Source organism: Erithacus rubecula, assembly GCF_903797595.1.
Source record: "Erithacus rubecula genome assembly, chromosome: 14".
Classification (NCBI taxonomy): Eukaryota; Metazoa; Chordata; class Aves; order Passeriformes; family Muscicapidae; genus Erithacus; species Erithacus rubecula.
The window spans coordinates 2,611,056-2,629,137 of NC_136666.1; the positions used below are offsets into that span (position 1 = coordinate 2,611,056).

At 57.4% G+C, this 18,082-nt stretch overlaps 1 protein-coding gene across 10 annotated transcripts; it reads left to right on the forward strand.

Moving 5' to 3' along the window:
* Positions 1–743: 743 nt before the first annotated feature.
* CELF6 (CUGBP Elav-like family member 6) lies at positions 744–17,599 on the forward strand (the record flags this gene model as incomplete). Of its 10 annotated transcripts, none has more annotated exons than XM_079318391.1 (13): positions 744–1,001; positions 4,631–4,713; positions 10,517–10,565; positions 12,000–12,128; positions 12,214–12,293; positions 12,754–12,897; positions 13,231–13,375; positions 13,456–13,605; positions 13,864–13,926; positions 14,714–14,791; positions 14,896–15,039; positions 16,098–16,247; positions 16,399–17,591. In XM_079318391.1, the coding sequence occupies 12 exons, from the start codon at positions 758–760 to the stop codon at positions 16,223–16,225; spliced, it is 1,437 nt and encodes a 478-aa protein (XP_079174517.1). In that variant the 3' UTR covers positions 16,226–16,247; positions 16,399–17,591. The 10 variants fall into 10 exon arrangements, with proteins under 10 accessions (XP_079174517.1, XP_079174515.1, XP_079174518.1 ...); XM_079318389.1 differs by having other exon boundaries at positions 758–1,001; positions 14,711–14,791; positions 16,399–17,530; XM_079318392.1 differs by having other exon boundaries at positions 759–1,001; positions 12,003–12,128; positions 14,711–14,791; positions 16,399–17,530.
* Positions 17,600–18,082: the final 483 nt, after the last annotated feature.

An 18,082-nucleotide genomic window follows, 5' to 3' on the forward strand; every position in this document is an offset into this window, starting at 1 on the left:
GGAGGATGATGGGAGTGATGGGGAGACGGGGGAAGGGGAGTGACATGGGGATGATGAGGGGAGAGGGAGTATTTGGGGGGATATGAGGAGGATAGGGGTTGGTGCGGGTGACACTAGGGGGTGATGGGGGGTCAGGAAGTGATGGGAGGGATGGGGAGGGAGACGGGGTGATGCGGAGGACGGGAGTGTTGGGGAGTGATGAGGCGTGATGGCAGGTGATGAGCATGATGGAGGTGATGGGGATGATAGAAGGGAATGGGGGGTGAGGAGGATGATGGTCATGATGGGGATAATGGTGGTGATAGGGATAATGGGGATGAAAGGGGTGATGGGGATTCTGGTGGTGGGGTGAGGGGAGGATGATGGTGATGACGGGGACTGCTGGGGGGTGGAGGGGGGTGATGGGGAGACACGGGGGGCGACGGACGAGGGGGAGTGACGGGCGGGGGGGCTCGGGGTCAGCCCGGCGGGGCGCAGCAGTGGGCGGGGCCGGCCCGCGCCCCGCCTCTCTTTCAGCCCCTCGCTTCTGATTGGCCACCGCCCCCTCATTATGCTAATGCAGCGCCCCTGGGCGGGGCCGTCCGGCTGACGTCACGGGCCCGCTGGCGGGCGCGGGCCGAGCCGAGCCGAGCCGAGAGGTGCCGAGCGGGGCGGTGCCGAGGGTACCGAGGCGAGCCGAGCGGTGCCGAGCGGTGCCGAGCGGTGCCGGGCGGTGCCGAGCGGTGCCGGTCGGGCGGGGCGGGGCGCGGAACGGGCCATGGCGGCGGCGGCGGCGGGCGAGGCGGCGGGGGCGGCGTTCAGCACCGCGAACAGCGGCCGGGTGAACGGGCTGAGTCGCTCGCCCGGCGCCATCGCCATGAAGGACCACGACGCCATCAAGCTGTTCGTGGGGCAGATTCCGCGCAACCTGGAGGAGAGCGACCTCAAGCCGCTCTTCGAGGAGTTCGGCCGCATCTACGAGCTCACCGTGCTCAAGGATCGCTTCACCGGCATGCACAAAGGTGCGGGGGCGGCGGGCCGGGGCATCCCCCGGGTGGGACGCCCTGACATGGGGCACCCCGGCGTGGGGCTGTCCTGAGGTGAGGTGGGACACCCTGGGGTGGGGGAGACCCTCCGTACCCCTGTGAGGGGTTCTGGTGGGACAGCCTGAGGTGGGGGGGACCCTCGGTGAGGTACTGCTCGGGTGGGATGTCCTGTGTTGTGGGGGACCCTCAGTGAGGTACTGCTCGGGTGGGATGCCCTGAGGTGTGGGGGGGACCCTCAGTGAGTTATCACTGGTGGGACAGCCTGAGGTGTGGGGCACCCTCAATGAGCTACTGCTCTGGTAGGATACCCTGAGGTGTGAGGGGACCCTCAGTGAGGTACTGCTCTGGTAGGATGCCCTGAGGTGGGGGAGACCCTCAGTGAGGTACTGCTCTGGTAGGATACCCCGAGGTGTGGGGCACCCTCAGTGAGATACTGCTCTGGTGGGACACCCAGAGGTGGAGTATGCTGAGTTGGGGACCCCTCAGATGGGACATCACTGTGTGGCACCTAAGTATGGGCCATCCCTGAGGCAGGACCAACTGAGATGGGGGGGTGAGGGGTCCTGTCCCTCAGGTGGGATGCCCCTGAGGTGAGGTACTCCTCAAGTGGGACAGCCTGAGATGGATCATCCTGACAAAGGGCTACCCCTCAGGTGAGATGCCCTGAGGTGGGATGCTCTAAGGGTGGGGACCCCTCAGTTGTGGTAACCCTGTGGTGGTATAAACTGAGATGGAGCACCCTGGCATGTAGGGAGACTCCTAGGATAAAGACACCCTGTGGGACACCCTGTGGGACACCCTGAGGCAAAGGCACCCAAGTGTGAGGTGCTGCTGATATGGCACAGCCTGAGGTAGGATATGTCTGAGGTAAAGTCATCCCTGAAATGAGATTTCCCATCAGATGGGACAACCTGAGGTTTGGTACCTAAGTGTGGGCCACCAGTGAAGTGAGATGCCCTGAGATGCCCTGAGATGTGGGACATCCTGAGATGAAGCATCTCAAAACAGGGGTACCTCTAAGGTGGGACATCCCTGAGGCAGAGGCACCCATGAGGTAACCTGAGGTGGAGCAGGGGGGTCCCATGATCTAAAAGTATGCCTGAGGCTGGAGGCAGTGGTGTGGGGCACCTCTGAGATGGGGGTACTCACGAGGTGATGTACTCCTGAAATGGGGGTACCCCTAAGGTGGACACCCTGATGTGGTGTGCCCAAATACAGGGCACCCCTCAGCTGAGTTACACCTGAGATGGAGATACCCTTGATCTGGAGGGTATCTGTGAATATGGGGCACCCCAAGGAGGGGAAACCCCTAAGCTGGAGGCAACCTTGATGTAGAGCACCCTGAGATGGGAACACCCCATTATGAAGCATTTGGATTAATGCCCCTCCTAAAATTGGGGTAGGTCTGAGGAAGAGGGGAGCATCCACCAGGGGTCAGGGTTCTGTCTGGCTTGGGGGCACCCCTGGAATCGGAGCATCACAGGGCAGGGAGCCCTGCAATGGACAACATTAGCAATGTAGAGCATCTGCCTGGCTTGGGGACACGTCTGGCATCAGCACACCCACATGAGTTTTGTGCACCCCTGGAGTTGGAGCAGCCCTGGGATACAGGCACCCACTATGGATGGGGACGTGCCATGTCTGTGCTGTGTCCCAGGTGCTGTGGGGCACAAGTGCTTGGAATGGTGACACACTGAGGGGGTCACATCGGCACCGCCAAGGTCTCCACGGAGCCCCCCACCCAAGAGCTGGGGTGTGCAGCCCCAGAGTGGGGTCAAGGCACCCCAGGTGTCACCCAGAAAGGAGCCACAAGCTGTCACCAAGCCCCCGTGCCACAGGCAGCACCTGCTTTGCTGGGACTTTCCTGGGAAGCCAAAACTTGGCGTTTGTGGTTGCTGCCTTGTTGATGTCCTTCGGCTATGGGGCTGCCGCCTTGACTCTGCCATTTTTGGCACTGTGGCCTCCAACATTTCTCCAGGTGTCTCTGAAGCTGCTTGTGTGCCTGGATCAATGGGATTTGCACCCTTCCAGGCCCCCTCAGCACTTCCCTCAGCGCGGGCTTCAATATCTGCGGCCCAGCCGCGTGATTTAATTGCGGATGCTCCTCTAATTTGAATGGCGTTCTCCCTCCCGGCAAGCCTCCAAAGCAGAACCGCTCCTGCGCCAGCCCTCCGAACTTCTCCAGAATGCCCGGCCACCGTGTACATTGTCGCCTGCAGGAAAAACAGGGGAAAAAAAGAGAGAAAGGAGAGCGAAGAGCAGGAAGCCAACATAATTACAGATGGTAAACACTGGAAATGGCATCGGGACTGAGGCGAGCTGCTGTGCTGATCTCCCCTTCCCACCCGCAGCGGGAGAGCATTGATCTAGGGGGATCTCTCCTTGCTCTCCGTGAGGGCACTGTCCCCAACACCCCGAGGCGGCCGAGGGACCCCATTCCACAGCATCCCCCGCCCTGCCGCCATGCTCCCTCTCCTCCTAGGCACGCTGATTGTACTTATTAAGAGTTATTAATACTTAATCAGCTGGCGGATTTAATTGTGCCAATATTAAAAATGCATCAATGTCAATTTTATTCATTAAATATTTACTTTGTTGAAGGGAAACTGTTTTGCTGCTGTTTTAATATCACTTTCAGATGCTTTTGGATTTGACCCCAGCAAATTGGGGGGAGCCCTCAGGGAGAGAGAGGCGCAGCGGTGGCACAAGCACCAGGAATGCTTCAGGAGAGACTGAGGGAAGAGGACCGGACCCTGTCCCCAGGGCTCACTCGTTGCTGCCAGCTCTGTGTGAGCGAGTGGCTCGGCAGCGTGAGTCAGCGTGGGAAAACCTCACCCCAGGCGTATTCCCAATTTCCAAAGCATCATGGTGTCGAAGCAGCCAGAGCGCCTTGACCACATGAATCTCATCCCATGGAGGATGCTTAGGGCTGGGAGAAATGTGATGGCAAGACAAGCACACGGCCTTGACACCTGGAGATCTGCTTCCTGAAGGACTTGGAAACCTGTGGCTTTCCCCAGGGTTGGGGTCAGAGCACCGCAGCCCGTGTGCTGCCTGCTCCTCGCTTGCTCCTTCCTTCATCCTGCTGCTCTATCTCCTATCTTGTTCTGGGGATGAACTGTGATCCTGTGTGTGCCCATCTGAGTGTAGAGTACCAGGGTACCTGGATACTGGATGCCATGGGGTCAGAGTGTCAGTGTGACAGAATGGTAGATGCCATGATGCTGAGCTGCTGGATGCCACAGTGCCAGGATGCTGGATGCCATGGTGCCAGATCATCAGGGTGCTTATTGCTGGATACCGTGGTGCTGAGGTGCTGAATACCACCATGCCAGGTTGCTGGGGTTCTGGATGCCACCATGTCAGTGTGCCAGAGTGCTGGGATGCCGGATACCACAGGAGCAGGGTTCTGGATGCCAGGGTGTCAAGTACCATGATGCTGGGGTGCTGGATGCCACAGTACCGGCATGCTGGGTATCACTGTGCTGAATGCCAGGATGCTGAGACACCACAGTGCCATATCAGCTGTGCCACCACTCCCTGTGTGCTCAGGGTGCTGTGGCAATACCAGACCAGACACTGATCTTATCTCCCTGTCTCCACAGGCTGTGCCTTCCTCACCTACTGCGCCCGTGACTCCGCACTGAAGGCACAGAGTGCCCTGCATGAGCAGAAGACACTGCCAGGGGTAAGTGACACCCGGGGGTCGAGTTGAGCTGGAGCAGCACCTGGTGACACTTCCCCAAGGCATGGAAGTCTTAAATGATACCGGGGGATTGGGGTGAGCCAGGGCGGGGGCTGGTGACACCTCCCTGAGGCACGGGAGCCACTTCCAGCGGCCGCAAACCGAGGCATCGATTTTCCAGCCGCCCACGTGCTGTTGCGCTTTCTGTGGGCTCCGACCTCCCGAGCTTAACAAAGTGAAAATAAATATTTAATTATTCGCCTAAATAAAAATCAATAGGCCCGCGGGTTGGCTGGGGAAAGAGCCGGGGCCCATGAATATCAATCCCTGCTCTGTGTGTGTGGAGCTGACAGAGGGGGGAGAGGTTTGCGGGGATGTGGCTTCCTGAGCCGTGCTCTCATCAGTGGGGCCATGCTTCAGTAGGTTCGAGAGTTAACCAGCCCTCCTTGGCAGCCAAAATGGGGCTGGGGTCAGGCCCTGCCTGGTGGTCCTCATCAGGCACACGTGTGTATGTACAGCTACTGCCATGGCCACTCCCTTTGGGCTGGGGGTGTGTGTGTGACAGCACGGGTGTGGACGCAGTCATGCAGGCACCCGCCCCACAGGGGCTCACACTGTGTCCATTTCTGTGTGTGTGCACACAGCAATGCAGGGGACTGTGTGCTTGAGCTCACACCCCTTCTGTGCCCATGCAGGTGATGACACCTGCCTGTGCCTGAGCACCCTTTCTGTGCCTGCACACACCCATGTGTACACACTTGTGTACACACCCATGAGTGCCTGTGAGCACACCTCTGTGCACATCTATCTGCTTGTGCACACAAGCACACCCGTGTGTGTTTATGTACAACCCCTCTACCTGTGCACACCCCTGAATAGTTGTGCATCCCTCCTGTACCTGTGCTCACCCTCTGAACCTGCTCATACCCATTGTACCTTGCACATCTATATCTGTGCTCACATACCCTGTTACCTGCTCATATCACCTGTACCTGTGCTCACCCCCTATCTATGCATCCCCTGTACGTGTATTCACACACTTCTACCTGTGCTCCCCCCTGCTCACACACATCTACCTGCGCTCGCACCTGTCCCTGTTCATACCCTGTACCTGCACACTCCCCTGTACCTGTACTCACACCTCTGTACCTGCTGACGCCCTGTACCTGCGCAGCCCCCGTGTTCCCACCCTCGCCCCCCGCCCCACTCAGGCCCCGCCCCCGGCGTGTCGGGGGACCGGGGGCGTGTCCAGAACATGATGGGCGTGTCAGCGATGAGGCCCCGCCCCCGGCCCGGCCCGGCTCGGCTCGGCTCGGCGGGGCTGCAGCCGCTCCGCCCTGTGCCCCGCCCCCCCCGCGCGCCGCTGCGCGAGCCCAGCCGAATCCAGCCGAGCCGAACCCGATCCCGGCGAGCCTAGCCGAACCCAACCCATCCGAGCCCGGCCTTGCCGAGCTAAACCGAGCTAAGCCGAGCACGGCCGAGCCGCCTCGGGTGGAGCCGAGCGCAGCCGAGCTCAGCCGAACCGCCTCGGTGGGGCCGGCGGTCCGGCCGGTCCGGCCATGCAGCTGCCGCAGGTGCCGGCGCCGGGACCGCGGCCGCCCGTGCTGTGGGTGCCCGCCGGCTCCAAGATCCTCTGCATCGAGGTAGGGCCCCGCCTTTGTCTGCCGCCGCCTCCGCCCGGCCCGGCACGGCCCGGCACCGCCCGGCAGCCTCCGCTCCCCCCGGGGTGGGAGAGCTGCACCGGGGGGGATGTAGGAGGGATGTGGGTGATGGCAAAGGGTAGTATCTGCTCCCGGGGATGCTGTATGGGAGTGGGGGTGATGGCGAGGGTGTGGATCCTTGCTCCTGGGGATGGTCATGGAGGGGTGTTGATGGTGAGCAGGGCGTATCTGCACAGAGGGATGAGGATAGAGGGGTTTTGGTGGAGAGGTGTATCTGCTCCCCGGGATGGGGTCGTCGGGTGTGGGTGTTGCAGGGTGTATCTGCACGAAGAAATGAGGATTGGGAGTGTTGGTGACAGGGTGTATCTGCTTCCAGGGATGGGTGTTGGAGATGGAGGAGTGTTGGTAGGGAGGGTGTATTTGCACAGAAGAATGGGGCTGGAGGGCTTTTGCTGAGGGGATGTATCTGCACCCACAGATGGGGTGTGTGGGTGTAAGTGTTGCTGTGCAGGGTGTATCTGCACCCAGGGATGGGGTGCATGTGTTGGCAGGGTGATTGTTGGTGATGAGGGTGTATTTGCACTTAGGGATGGGGGTTGTGCATATCTGTGCTGTGGCCGAGAGAGTGTATCTGCACACAGGGAAGGCTAGGGTGTCGGCAGCTGTATCTGGAGCCAGGGAGGCTGTGTGTGGTGTGGGTGTAGGCGAGGAAGGTGTTCTGGCACCCGGAAATGCTGGGGCCGGCGGGGGGGGGGTGTTTGCAGGCAGGGATGGAGGATCATGGTGAGGAGGTGTATCTGCTCTCAGTGATGGGTTTGGGGTGTGTGTGCTGGCTGGAGGGTGTATTTTTCTACCGCAGGTTTGCGTGTGTGTGCATGTGGTGCAGGTGTGCAAGGGGCAGCACTTGGGGGTGTTGCACCCGCAGGCAGTGCAGGGAGGGGTGTGTGCATTGGCAGGGTTATGGCTTTGACCCCCGGGTGTGTGCAGGTGGATGTTGGTGGGTATGCAAGCACGTGGGTGTCTGTGTGTGTGGGAAGAGGAGCTCAGGGTGTCTTTGCCCTCGGTGATGGTGATAGGGTGTGGGTGCACATGGGCCGGGGGTGTGTGGGCACGCGGGCTGTGACAGGGAGTGCAGGTGTGCGTAGGTGTTGCACTGGGCACCATGCACGGTGCCTGTGGGAATGGGATGTCAGTGCCCATCATGTCTGAGCCACTGTGGGTCCTGCTGCTACAGCGGGAAACTGAGGCAGGGGGCATTGTATCCCCGGCGCTGGCTGTGCATGCCTGTGGTTGTGTGTGATCCATGGCAGCAGGGATGGCTCTGTGAGTGTTGCATGGCACACACACTGGGGCTGTCGAGGTGCCTGCAGGGCTGTGTGTGGTGGTGCATGGCACACGTGGGTGTGCAGTGGTTCTGGGACAGTGGTGTGTGCGGCACAGGAGTGTGGCTCTGGAGGCGTACGGCTGTGCCGGGGGCATTGGGGGTGGGTGTGCTTGGGGGGTGCTGCCTGTGGGTCTGTGGTTGTGTTCAGAGGTGTGTGGGCACGTGCAGAGTGTGCCAGGGTGGTCATGCATGTGCAGGGTTGTGCAGTGGTGTGGCTGTCCCCAGACTGGCTTTGTGGGCCAGGGCTCTGTGAAGGTGTTCCCATGATGAGTGACTGCCAGTATCTCGACTCCTATCTCTCTGAGGTGGCATGGACATGAAGCTCCCGTGGGCACTCACTGCTCCAGTGTCACCTGTCACCTACACCTCATTTGGGTGCATGTTGACCTGGTGGATCTTCTGTCTGTTGGTTGTGGGGACAAGGAAGAGTAAAGTGATACCAAGGAAGTGCCCCTGTCCCACTGGGCACATCCCCAGGCAGTGATTCTATGGGTTGGCTCTCTCTGATACCCAGGCTCTTGGGGGGCTCTGAATTTGGGTGGGGGACAGTGCCTGAACAGTCAGGAGATGGTTTAGCAACTGCTGATGATCCTCTGTACTGTAGAACACCAGTGGTTTGGCCACTGGGGTAGCTGGGGCTTTATGGACTGCTGGTGATGGTGGGTGCTGGAGCATCCCAAGCAGGGTGTCACTGTGTCCTTGGGGTGTGGGAGATGGCTAGGAATTGGGGATGGATGAATAGATAGATGGATGCTGTAGCAGTGGAAAGGTGCATGGTTGCAAGATGGGAGGGAGATGGATGGGCAGATGTATGGGTGGTACAGGGATAGATTGGTATTGGGAATATGGATGGGTGTTGGGCGGATGGGTGGGTATTGGGGGTGGATAGAGGGTCTTTGCAATATAGATAGATGCTATGGGAATGGATGGGAATATGGGGATGGATGGTGGGGATATGGATGGATGCAGTGTTATGTTAGGGTGGGTGTTGGGGATGTGGATGGGTTCTATGGGGATGGATGGATGCTATGGGAATAGGTGTTGGAGTATGGCTGGATGAATCCTGGGGGAAGATGGGTGTGTGGGTGATTGTGTGGGTGTTCAGGATGGATGGATGGATGGATGGGTGTTGCAGGGTGGGCGGGTGGGTGTCAGGAGCAGGAGAAAATGCCTGGGTGACTGTTTAGTGTAGGAGGATGGAGAGAGCTGTGTGGAGACGGTGCAGGGGTGCTGTGGGGACAACCAGAAGGTCTGGGTGCCACAGGGGGTCACTGAGCACCCTGTGGTGGCCACATGGCAATGCCAAGGGTGCCAAAACCCCCTTCTGGGGGTGTCTACGAGCCAGGACAATTTCTCCTCAGAGCGGTGTGGCAGCCCTGGGGTAGGTTAGCTGGTCCCCGAGGGCTGACATTTATAAACATCAGCCGCTCCCGGGGAATCAATACAGTTTAATAACCGGCGAGCGGAGACGGGAGACACATCAAAATGACACTCTGCGGCTCCGTAAATGTTATTCTAAATCATCCTCACTGGGTTTATTACATTAAGCATACAGCAGCAGCCATGGGAAATTTATTCCATCAAAGGCCATCGTGCTGGTAAATGGGGCTGGTGGGTCAGTGGAGGGGGGCAGCCACCCCAAAATGAGGCTCCCTCCTCCTGGCCGTGGCAGGGATGTGCATGAAAGCAGGGTTCTGGGTTTAGGGTCTGGGTGCTGTCATAGCCTCCTGAGTTTGGGGGGAACCAAAGCCTGCCCAAGGTGGGTGGATGTTTGGGGGACTGGTGACATAATGGGTGACACCGTGAGGTGTCCCTCGGTGCCATCCTGTGTCACCCCATGACTTCTGGGGACTCAATCCCTTCCCTGGACCATCCCCAGCTCTGCGCTGACATTTCTCTCCACGTTTCCCTGGAGACGAGGCAGTTGCTGTGGCAACCTCCCTCCTCTTCTCTCTTGCCCATCCTCTTCCTCACCCTGATGTGGAGGAGACTGGCTCTGCCCCCACCCAGCCCCAAAAATTTAGGAACCCCTTCCAGGGGTGCAGTGGGGGTCCCTGGGATGAGGGTGCACACGCACGTGGGGGCGCCTGTCCCTGTGTGTGCTCAAGGTGTGTTCGTGTGCGCACCCCCGCGCTGTCATGTGTGACATCTCGCCGTTGCCGTGGCGACCCCATCGAGCACATGGCTCGGGCTCCGCAGCATCGTGGGGGAAGCACGCTTGTTGCCATGGAAACGGCCATAATTGTTGCATTTTTCGGCTAAAGGAGGGGAAAAAGGAGGGGGAGAGAGGAGGAGAAATGGCTCCATGGGGCAGCAGGCCAGGGATGTGCCTGCCATCCGAGCGTGTCTGCTGCAGACGGGTGTCACGCTCGTGGATGCACACGGCGGTGATGAGGAGGAGGCCAAATTTGGGTGAGGTTTGGGAAAAGGAGTGCAGTGGTGCCAGAGGGGCCAGGGCCAGCGGGGTGCTGCTGCTGCCTCTGCAGTCCTTTGCAGTCGAGGAAAGCGGGCAGGCGGCCAAGCCTGGCACTGGCTGCCCCGCGGGTGCCTGCAGCACTGGGTGCCCATAGCCAGGGCCGGAGCATTGCTCTTTGCACGTGGCATCCCCGGGTTGCTGTGGCCACAAGCCCCAGATCTGTTCATGCAGGTCCCTCCCCTTTTCCCCAGCTCCCAGTGCCAGTCATTGGCCAAATCCTGCTGTTCCCCATAGAAGGGGTTCAGGGGTCACCACACTGACCACCCGCTCTCACTTGTGTTGCAGATGAACCGCCCCATCCAGGTGAAGCCGGCCGACAGCGAGGGCCGAGGAGGTAGGTCCCCAATTCTGGCAGGAGGGCACAGAGTCACACAGGAGGTGATAGGGGACATGGTGGCATCACGAGGGCTGCTGTGGGAAGGTTGGTTTGCAGAGGAATCCAGGAAAGGAGCTGCCTTTGCTGGTGGCACCCAAACGAGGGTGCAGAGCAAATGCCACATTCTCTCTTGTCTGGTCAGCTGAGGGGAACATCCTGATGTCATCCTGGGAATGTCCTAAAATCATACTACAAGCATCCGAACATCTTGGGGTGCAGAGCAGCAGTCAGCTGCTCACCCTCACCACCTTAATTTACCAAACAATGCAATTCCCTCTCCAGAGCTGCCTGTGGGGATCCTAGGGAAAGAGTTGACTACATGTGGCCCGAGCCCCTCTCAAACTACCACCCCCTCAAATTCTCTATGAGCATTCGCCACTCATCAGGCTGTGGCACTGCCAGGCTGAGGTGATCATTTGAACAGAATTGCAGGAATTGGGTCAAAATCCCACATCTGTTGTGTTGCTGGGCAGGTAGGCACCATCGAACATGCAGGATGCTCCTGTGGGGCCGCCTGCACTTGACAGGATAGCTGGGGTAGATCCCCCCTATCCAAACCCTGTTCTTAAACAGAGTGGGAGCTGGTCCCAGCACATCCCAGAGGGACCTGGCAAATAGATTACCCACTTACCAAGCATAATTGGTGAAGGATTAAAAATCGATGGGTGAGCTGGGGCTCCTGTCTCCAGCCCCCTCACCCAGGAGGCAACACTGGGCTGTCCAGCCCACTCCCCCTGGGAGGTGGTTTATGTTTAACCAGACAGCACACGAGCCCTATTCCCTTAACTAATTTTCCTGGTACCTTAATGGACAAAGCATTCATCGTCTCCTGCCATTATTTATTTATTTCCCCAGCAACGCTCTTGACAGGGCACCTTATTTCCTTTGTCAAATGCCATTAGCGTGCGGCGGGAGCACGCGGCCGCACAAGACAGATGCTGGTAATAATCATGAAATTCTCATTATTTACTATCCCTTCTCTTGTGTTTGGGTTATTGATGTCCCCTGGGCACGGCTGGAGGCTGCGGGCTGTTCTGCGAGTCGATCACACGAGGGTGATCACCTCTAGTTTGTGGGTTTTCTTTGTTCCACCGCATCCTGCCCCAGTGCTGGGGGAGCCAGCCCCCTCATCCCTGGGAAAAGCCCCAGCTCCACTTCCTAAAGCAATGGCTCTTCCAGGATTCATCCCTCAGCAATTTCCCCACAGGAGAGGTTTTCCCACCCTGAGTTTTCTATAGGACGGAGATGATAAGCCCAGCTCCTTTTCCGTGGGATCGGTGTCGCTCCCTCCCTCTGATGTCACTTGGCTCCTTCCCCTCCATACACCATTTATGAGGAGGGGTTGGGATGATGAGAGACCTCCCACTCCGATGGGCTTGGTTTTGTTTTTAGAAGACAGGAAGCTCTTTGTGGGCATGCTGGGGAAGCAGCAGAGCGAGGACGACGTCCGCCGCCTCTTTGAGCCCTTTGGCCAGATTGAGGAATGCACCATCCTCCGAGGGCCTGATGGAGCCAGCAAAGGTGGGTTTGGGGCACTGGATAGGCACCCTCAGTAGACCCACAATGGCCAAATCCAACCTGTCCCATGTTCCCTCTGTTCTCTTAGGTTGTGCCTTTGTGAAATATGGCAGCCACGCTGAGGCACAGGCTGCCATCAACAGCCTGCACGGCAGCCAAACCATGCCGGTAAGTGCCAGGCTTGCACCCTGCCCCAGCTGACCCCATGCTGCCTGCTTAATCCAATCATCCACTAATTTGATCCTCAGTCTAATTGCATCAAAATCCTACAGACTGCAATTTGTTGGCCATACCACCCCAGGTCCCTCCTTGCCAGGATGCTAAGACCCAGAGGTGGGATCATGGGGCTAATTCTCTCCATGCTAGAGAAAGGAGCAGTTTAATTAATGCTGAAGATCAGAATTGTGGACAAGGAAGGGGAAAGGAAGCAGAGGTTGGGGAGTTGCCACTGGGGAGAAAAACTGGCTATAATTGAACCTCACATCGATCACTGGTTGCTGCTGCCAAGCTGGGCGGTGTCCCCAGGGCTGAGGATGCTGCAGACGCTGCGAGCCACACCCACAGCGGGTGCACAGTTTGGGGGCATTGCTGTGGTACCACCATTAGCCCCATCTTCCCCCCACCTCAGGGCGCCTCGTCCAGCCTGGTGGTGAAGTTTGCAGACACGGATAAGGAGCGGACCCTGCGGAGGATGCATCAGATGGCAGGGCAGCTGGGCATCTTCAACCCCATGACCATCCAGTTTGGCGCCTACGGGGCCTACACGCAAGCGGTAGGAGCTGCTGCAGACCGGGGCTTTGGGGGACCCCCTTGGGTGGAGGGGTTGGTTTGGCCCATGAAAGCACCAGTGCCAGGGGGTGTGGATGCCTGGCAGGGCTGGTGTATCTCTGTTTAAGGGCAGATGCAGGGCTTCATCCCCATAGCCGAGGGTGGTTGTAGGGTTCAGTGGTCCCATGTTCAACACGACCAAGAGTTCTGTCCCTGGATCTGGGTGGCATTTATCCCTCTGAACCCATCCAAAGCAGAGATGCTGATTTACCCTCCCCTCTCTCTCCCTCTCTCTGCCTCTTATTCTCTGTCCCCTTTCCCCCTTTCCCTCTCAAAGATCATGCAGCAGCAGGCAGCGCTGATGGCGGCCGCGCAGGGCACCTGCCTCAACCCCATGGCTGCCATCGCTGCCGCCCAGATGCAGCAAATGGCCGCCTTCAATGTCAGCGGGCTGGTGGCCGCCCCCCTCACCCCCTCTTCAGGTAGGACCCCACATTAGCCCCTTGGCATCCTTAGGAGCCAGTCTGGGGGTGATGCCAGCCCTGACGCCGTGCTCCTGCAGGTACAAGCACCCCTCCAGGGATCAGCACAGCGCCGGTGCCCAGCATCGCCACGCCCATTGGGGTGAATGGCTTCAGCCCGCTGCCGCCCCAGACCAACGGGCAGCCTGCCTCCGAGACCATCTACACCAACGGCATCCATCCCTACCCAGGTACAGCCTGGGGCTGGGGGACTGTGCTTGGCTCATGCACGATGCCTAAGGGGTGCTCCCCATCCCAGGAAGGTGCTGGATGAATCAGCCATGTGCTCCCGTGGCAGCACTGCCGGGAGGAGGGAATTCAGGCAGGGAGCAGCTCTGCCCCTCCATGGTGGCACTTGGTCAGGAGCCCTTTCCCGTGGGAGCTGTGCATGCATCCCTGTCTTTCTCTGGCTTATTCTGTCTTCCTTCTTCTTTCTCTTCTCTTCCCAGCTCAAAGCCCCACGGTGGCAGATCCCCTTCAGCAGGCCTACGCCGGCATGCAGCACTATGCAGGTCTCAAACTTTGCTTCCCACTCCTTCCCTCTCTCCTCTCTTTGCTCCTCACTCTTATTTTTGGGAAGTGAACATCACCTTGGGGTTGAACATTGAACTGGGGCAGCGTATTTGGGCACAGATTCATGATGAGAGCACCAGGTGCTGTGCCATGGCAGGAACTCCAGGGTGGCAATGCTGATGAAAGCCCCATTCCCTCATCCCACTGGCTCCTGTCATGGCCCCCCATGCAAGTTTTGGATGGTGCAAAGTGAATTTTAATACCCATGGGGCTGAGAGAATTCTGTGGGAAAGCCCTGGCAGTGGTATCGAGAGGAGAGGGTGAGATTTGGGAGGTGACAGAGGGCCAGCTCCACACTAAGACACCAAAAGTCTTTGGATTTTCATCACATGACCAAATCTGATAGCCAAGGACATGGGCCATGGAGGGGTGGGAGGGATGTGTAAATATGTCAAGCCCAGCATTTAATTAGGAGCATTGACAGCAGTGTCCAGATTTGCAACAGAAAATCAAGTTTTGAACCCCAAATCTTTGGGGTTTTTCAACCAAAATATCATCTTTCCTCAGCCTTGAGGCCATATTACTGCTATCACCAGCATCCCTCCCAGGAGAGCTGTTCCCACATCCCCAGTGTGTCAGGAGGGGTGGGAAAGGCAGAGCCAGCAGTCGTGGGGCAGGAGAGGCCCCTTGATCACAAGGTGGCAGCAGGGGACATGCCTGTCCCAGCCCTTTCCGTGGCTGGGGCTGGTGCTGTGGCCTCAGCTTCTTGTTTCTCTCTTCCAGCAGCATATCCCACTGCCTACGCTCCCATCAGCCAAGCCTTTCCCCAGCAAGCGCCCCTCATCCCACAGCAGCAGAGAGAAGGTGAGGGGTGGGAGTCACCCCACGTGGGGCCAGTGGCTCCTCAGTGTCCCCTGGGGTGACCCCAGCTCGCAGCTGACATGTCCTGTCCTTTGTGTGTCACCCAGGTCCCGAGGGCTGTAACCTGTTTATTTATCACCTGCCCCAGGAGTTCGGGGATGCGGAGCTCACGCAGATGTTTTTGCCTTTCGGCAACGTCATCTCTGCCAAAGTCTTTGTGGACCGTGCCACCAACCAGAGTAAATGCTTTGGTAAGTCCTGGGGTGTGGCTCTCCCTGGTGTCCTAGCTCAGGGCTCCTGCTCTTCTCAGTTCCCAGCTCAAGGTTCCAGCTATCCTTAACATTGCAGCTTGGAGCTCTGTCTCTTCCTCAGCATCCCTAACTCAGGGGTCAGGCTCTCTTCAGCATCTCATTTTAAATATATGACTCTCCTCGACATGCCAGCTCTTGCCAGTCTCCAGCTCCAGAGTCCCGTTCTCTCTGGTCTCCAACCTGGAGGTCCAGCTCTCTTAATATTCTGGCTCAGTTGGTCTTTGTCTCCCCAAACCCCAGCTCAAGGGCTTGGCTCTCCCCAGTCTTCCCAGCTTGGGAGTCTGGCTCTTGCTGACAGCCCAGCTCAGAGCATCTCCATCTCAGAAATCCATCTCTCCCTGAAGTCTCTGCTTGGGAGTCTGTCTCTCAAACATCCCATCTTGGGGATCTCTCTTTCTCTAGTCTCCAGCTCAGATGTCCCTGTTTCCCCGCTGTCCCTTGCTTGGGGTCCAGCTCTCCCCTATGCCCCCAGCTCAGGGATCTGTATCTCCCTCTCACAGACCTTGGTGTCCCCACAGACCTTGTCAGCTTGGTGTCCCCATAGACTCTTTCACTGTGGTGTTTTTGGAGGCTCTGTCACCTCAGGGTCTCTGCAGACCTGACCTCCAGATGTGCCCTGAGCCCACACATCCCATCCTGGTGTTCCCACAGACCCCATCACCTCAGTGTCCCTGCAGCCCCTATCACTTTAACAGACCCTGTCACCTCACAAATCCCATCCCATAGTGTCCCTGCAGATGACTCCAGTGTCCTGTGGACCCTCTTATGCTGCTGTCCTTGCAGCCCTGTCACCTCAGTGTCCCTGCAGATCTCAGTGTCCCTGCAGGTGCCATCACTGTCACCCATTCCCCTGCAGCCTGGGGCTGTGATGTTACCTCAGGACTCCCTCTCCTAGCACTCCCAGACCAGGAGCATCCTGCAGGATTTCAGTGCCTGGTTGAGGCAAGCAGCTGCCTGTGATGTGTGTGGTGACAAGCCCCTGTGTCCCTCCCCGTCAGGTTTCGTCAGTTTTGACAATCCGACGAGTGCTCAGGCGGCCATTCAGGCCATGAATGGCTTCCAGATCGGCATGAAGAGGCTAAAAGTGCAGCTAAAGCGGCCGAAAGACGCCAACAGACCCTACTGACCCCAGCTCAGCCTGCGGAGAGGTGAGGGGCCTGGCCTGGGGGCATGGAGGGCGTGGAGTGTTAGTGCTACACCCCCAAGGGTGTGCGGGGGTCTCTGCACTGCCTGGCACCACCCAGTGGATCTGGGTGCCTCCCCCACAAGCAGGCTGACAACCTTTTCCTTCTCTTTCAGGTCGGACGTCCTGCAGTGTCTGACGACTTTCCCCTTCCCCAAGTGCAGTATCCAAACCCGTAACTCTCTTTCTTTGCAAAGCATCCTGGTGGAGGAAGAGGAGGAGGTGAAGGAGAAAATGGCAAAGAAGAGAGTGTTTTGGTTGTAGCTTTTCCTTTTTGAATTTTTTCCCAAACTGGTCTTGTTTGTTGTTTAACGGGCATGAGAGGAAGACAAGGAAAGAGGGGAGCGATGCGGTGCCAGGGCTGCGATTCGCCGCCGGCCGCTCGCCGGGACTCACTGGATCCCTCACTGGGAGCAAGGCGATGGCTCCAGGCAGCTGGGCCATCATTTGTTTTTTGGATTTTTTTTTTTTTTTTAAAGCACTCATTTGCTGCTACCGATTTCCAAGGAGAAACGTGGAAAAGAGGCTCCAAATGGATTCTTAAACCAAAGCCGGTGGGACGGGACCAGCCTCGGGCACTTCACCTGGAAGATGTTTGTTTGGAAAATAAAGAAAAACGGCAAGATTTTCCTTTTTCCCTGCATTGGGGGAAAAAAAAAAAAAAAAAAAAGAAGAAGAAGGATCAAAGTATGTTGGACTTATAGAAGATATATATAAATAAGTATATATATATATATCCCATGGAGCAGGGTGGCGGGACACACGCTTCCCCTGCTTGTCACTGGCACAGGGACATAGGATTACTTGTTTCAGAGTCATATCATTCCTTAGAGTTTAGGGACCAAAGGACTATTGCTTTTTTAAAATATATCTATAAATAAATTAATTTAAAAAAAACAAAACACACAAAAAAACATCAGGAAAGGAGGAGAAAATCCAACAAAAATTAAGAAGGTTGAGTAAAACCCTCGGGCATTCAGAGCCACGAGCGTTTCCTACAGGGCTCGGATTTGGGGGGTTCAAGGGCTTGGTTTTGGGGGCCAAATCGTGGCTGGGGACTGGGGGGATGCAGAGGGGATTTTTGGGGGGTGCTGCAGAGGCTCCCTCAGCTCCATGGCCCAAGGGGAGTTGGAGCCCCTCGGTCACCTCTGGCAGAGGGCGTAGTGATGTGGTTCTTTGCATTTTGGGTTGGTTTGGGGGGATTTTTGGGTTGGGGTTTTTTTTTTTTCAGCCAAAAAAACTTAAACAGAAAAATGTGAGGTTTCGGCCAAAATGAAGTGAAGCGAAATAAACTTATTTTGTCAAAATCGTCACCTTCGTTGGTTCTTTGTAGCAATTACTGCCATTTACCACCCAAACACAAAACCAGGGCCCCTACTGAGGCCAGCTCAGCTCCAGCTGCAGCCAGGATTTGGTGAAGCTGGGAGAGAACCATAGGCCTCTCTTTTTGCTTGCTTTTTCCTAAGAATTGTGGCTTTTTGGAGCAATTCACCCTGGCTGCAGAGGGAATCAGGACCGGACACAGCTCCCCCTGTGGTTTCACTGATCTTTCCAACGGACAGAGGAGATTCAGGGGGATGTGGCCATGTCCCATGGGATGTCCCTTTGCACTTGTGGGTACAGCCAAGTGACTGCCATGATCCTGGGAAAGTGACTTATTTTTATTTGAGGAGAGGAGAAACCCCAAACTCCACAATTTTAAGCAAAACCTCCCCAGGGGGTGGGTGGCAGGGCCAGGGGCAAGGGAATGGCCACCAGCCCAGGTTTGGGTGGCCATTGGGTACATGATGCAGCCAGTGT